This window comes from Aricia agestis, chromosome 10 (genome assembly GCF_905147365.1).
Source record: "Aricia agestis chromosome 10, ilAriAges1.1, whole genome shotgun sequence".
Classification (NCBI taxonomy): Eukaryota; Metazoa; Arthropoda; class Insecta; order Lepidoptera; family Lycaenidae; genus Aricia; species Aricia agestis.
Genome location: NC_056415.1, coordinates 16,264,715 through 16,268,436, shown reverse-complemented (window position 1 = coordinate 16,268,436; position 3,722 = coordinate 16,264,715). Strand labels below are relative to the sequence as shown.

General features: G+C 42.0%; 1 protein-coding gene across 1 annotated transcript; it reads left to right on the top strand.

The window, feature by feature from the left end:
* The first annotated feature begins 505 nt into the window (after nucleotides 1–505).
* LOC121731236 (zinc finger protein 658B-like) lies at nucleotides 506–3,305 on the top strand. The gene is made up of 4 exons (XM_042120591.1): nucleotides 506–619; nucleotides 1,131–1,611; nucleotides 2,461–2,733; nucleotides 3,130–3,305. The coding sequence occupies exons 1-4, from the start codon at nucleotides 506–508 to the stop codon at nucleotides 3,303–3,305; spliced, it is 1,044 nt and encodes a 347-aa protein (XP_041976525.1).
* The last annotated feature ends 417 nt before the right edge of the window (nucleotides 3,306–3,722 follow it).

Here is a 3,722-nt window from a genome sequence, read left to right as displayed (position 1 = left end):
AATTTTAATGAAAATATGCACATTTTTTTTTTAATTATAATAGTGAGAAATTCCATCAAGTCATTCAACATAATATCGTCAAGCTCCTGTAACGCAAGTCGCAAGACTTAGTCCCTCTTAGCCTTGACATATTCCTACTCCCTCTGAGCTCCTCTCAAGTCTCTACTCTCATAGTTAAATCCCTTTCAAGCTATATTACCTATTATCCTCCCAAAGTTTACTATAAAATTAACTTACCCTCCAAATGTTTCCAGTAAGTCGCCCTCAACGGCCTCTCAAATTAAGTCCCTCTCAACCAATAAACTTTACCTTGACATATCTATACTTTTTCAACCTTTCCTCTGAGTGACACTCTTGTTCCTTCCTCCTCCTCAACGGCCTCTCAAACTAAATCCCTCTCAACCAATGAAATTAAACTTTGCATATCCCTGCTTTTTCAACGATTCCTTTTTATCCTCTTTTTTCTTTCCTCCTCAACGGCCTCTCAAAGTAAGTCCTTCTCAAGATGTCATGGCGCGCGCGGGTGCTAGCGCGGCGCGGCCTCCGCCGAGGTCACACGTCGCGGCCGTTCTCGCTCGCGGACTTGGCTGACGCCGTGCGGGGCGATCATGATGAAAATGTGAGTATGGTGATGATACTGTTTTTGCTAGGATGAAGTATAATCATAGCTTGTCAAATACAAGTTATGATTAGGTAGGTATGCTTTGTGGGTGCTGCAAAGAAATAGTTTGGGTTGGAATTTTTTTTTCGTTATTAAAGTTACGAATAGGTAGGCCTACATAGTTCTTATACAAGTAGATATACATTCATATTATTATTTGGTGTTTCTGGCCGATGTTATAAAGTCTTAGGAAATAGGAGGTATAGGTACGTTTGGAAGAAGTGCTAAGATTTTATTCAGTATCTGTTCTATATTGACTGATAGCAACTTTTATAGGTATAGACTGAATAAACTCAGTTCTTCCCGTTTATGTTTATGTAAATCAATATTAGAAGAGTTTTTTTTTTTCATAATAATAATTAAGGATAACTTTTATAATTTTTTTATTATTTTTAATCCGTCGCGGATTCTTGGAAATCTATTGTTCTCGCAGCCCAAGTTTTTTAATACCATATTACCTATTCATCAGGTATACATGGACGTGGACGTATTCGACAACCTCGTCGCTCGCGGCGGACCAGCACGAGCTGTCATCAATGCACGACTGGCGCCAGCACCTCCACTGGCAACAGCACTAATCTGCCTGGACACGGGCTCCCAGACTACATTCGACCAACTATCGAGTCTAGATCTTTCAACCTCACCGACTTACAAGGGATATGGCTCTCAGACTATCGGTTTGGATGTAGGCTCTCGAACTACGTTTGGCCTGGGCGCAGGCTCTCCGACTACATTTAGCCTGGACACGGGCTCCCCGACTACATTTGGCTTGGACGCGGGCTCTCCGACTAAGTATAGCCTGGACGTAGCCTCCCAGACTATGCACATGTGTAAGCTAAGGCTAAGGCTAGAAACAGATGTGGAGCCGATGCAAGAGATTTCGGTGTGGTTCGACGAACATACTTTGGCGCAGATCGATATGCCGTTTCTTACGTTAAGGAATATTACAGGTGAGAAATCTAAATTATCTAGTCCCCCTTAAAATAATACTTTATTCAAAGTCAGTGGCGGATTTACAAATTTGCCGCCTGTAGGCTATTCAATTTTTGCCCCCCCCCCCTATAACCGACCTTTGAAATTCAGTACGTCAGTTTAGTTCACAATCATATCCCACCAAAAACATTTTTGGAATTTTTTTTGCTGAGACGACCACACAAGGTTGAAACCCTGTGCGGTAGCGAAACGGCGATGCCATAAATATTTACTGGTAGAGTTAGGCCGTGTAGATTCAGAAGCTTGGCTCTACATGAGGTCATAATATTATCTTTTTCACAGGGTAAACCGTAAACCTAATATATGTGTGGTCGTCTCGGCAATATTTTACAAGGAATGTTTTTGGTGGGATTTTTATTTCTGTAAGATAAAAAAAATGGGGCTAAATTTGCCGCCCCTCTAAATCTGCCGCCCTAGGCTCCAGCCTACTGTCTTAGCCTATTGGTAAATCCGCCACTGTTCAAAGTAGGTACACTTGTATATTTGTCTGGCACTTTAGAAAATTATATTACCTAGTATAGATAAGGTTCTGCTGCGAAAATATCTTCATTCGTTTTTGGTTTCTTTGATTACTGTTTTTACCGCTTGAAAGACATGTTTGTCTAAGAAATCGGCCGGTTCTTATGGATAAACAGATATTACGGACCCAGAAATCCGCTTGCGTTTTTTCAGAGTGCCTAGGTCATAGAACAATTTCATACTTCTAGGATATACTGAAGACTGACTAAATGAAGAATTTAGAGGCTTTTTACAGAAGCGATTTAAACACAAAAAATCGGTTATTAAATAAATTCCGTCCGTTCCAGGCAAGAACAACTACACGTGTCACGAATGCGGCGCAGAATTCGAGCACCCCAACTCCCTGAAGATCCACCTTTTTCTGTCCTGTCGGTCCTTCGAGCCGGATTTGTTCTGGGGGACGATATTTCGGCGGCTCCGGGCGACGGCACCGACTCCGGCGAGATTGGAAGCCCTAGCGGCAGCCTGGGGCCGCTCTAGGGCGGGCCACATCTGCATGTATTGCGGGAAGCTGTACTCGAGAAAGTACGGCCTCAAAATCCATATTAGAACGCATACAGGTTTGTTTGGACATCTATTTTAGTTGAATAATGTTTTACGCTAGACGAGTGACGACAACAAAAGTTTTGTTCAACGTTTGACTAGGTTTCTGTCAATATTGTAGTAAACATGCGATAGGGCCCGTCTCCAGCGTTTTAATTACATTTGCGTACTTTATGTTTACCGTACTTTTAGTTTTATGATTGTACCATCGAGCAAATTGATGACGGACCTACGTCGTTCGGTCGGCTTATGTCAACTCAATGTTAGCTGTGATCAGTCGGATGGGTTTGACTTGACGCGACCAAATTACTTGGGTCCGCCATCTGCGAATCAATTTCTCTGAAAGTACATAATATACTTCTTTTTATATTTAAACGTATCCTATAGTTATTTCGGAATTCGGTGTCTTGCAGGTTACAAGCCGCTGCGGTGCCGTCACTGCGCGCGGGCTTTCGGCGACCCCAGCAACCTCAACAAGCACGTGCGTCTACACGCGGCGGACGCGGCGTACGCGTGCGCGCTGTGCGGCAAGCGCCTAGCGCGACGCCGCGACCTGCAGCGACATCTGACCTCGCACCACGCCAGCTGACCTACACGTTGTACATAACCGCATAGGATGTGTTATCGATCTGAGATTAGTAGTTATAGGTAATATGCAAGGGAGCCTTAAAGATATTCCGATTTCCAACTGAGTGAAGGAGTTCAGTCACTGAAGCCAGTTCAGCTGGATATTCAGTAAAGAATTATAGATAGATAAATATTTACGAGGTTTGTTACTGTATAAGATTATATTGTATTTGCAAATCTAGTCATGTCATGGGTATGGACTATAGTAAAAATGTTAAAATATTGTAAAAATTAAATACTATTATTAATTGTATAATAAATTATAAACTTGCATGTTCTAAACTTTTACTAATACAAAAGAGTATTTTAGCGTGTTACCAAATCCAACCTGACCTAACGCTGCTTTATTGTAAAATACTAAAATCATAGGGCCTGTTTC

What these genes read in the sequence shown, in the direction of transcription:
- LOC121731236 (XM_042120591.1), top strand. Translation starts at nt 506, where the DNA reads ATGTCATGGCGCGCGCGGGTGCTAGCGCGGCGCGGCCTCCGCCGAGGT. An exon ending in GGGGCGATCATGATGAAAAT is followed by an intron (nt 620 to 1,130) that starts GTGAGTATGGTG and finishes CCTATTCATCAG; the next exon opens with GTATACATGGACGTGGACGT. An exon ending in TACGTTAAGGAATATTACAG is followed by an intron (nt 1,612 to 2,460) that starts GTGAGAAATCTA and finishes CGTCCGTTCCAG; the next exon opens with GCAAGAACAACTACACGTGT.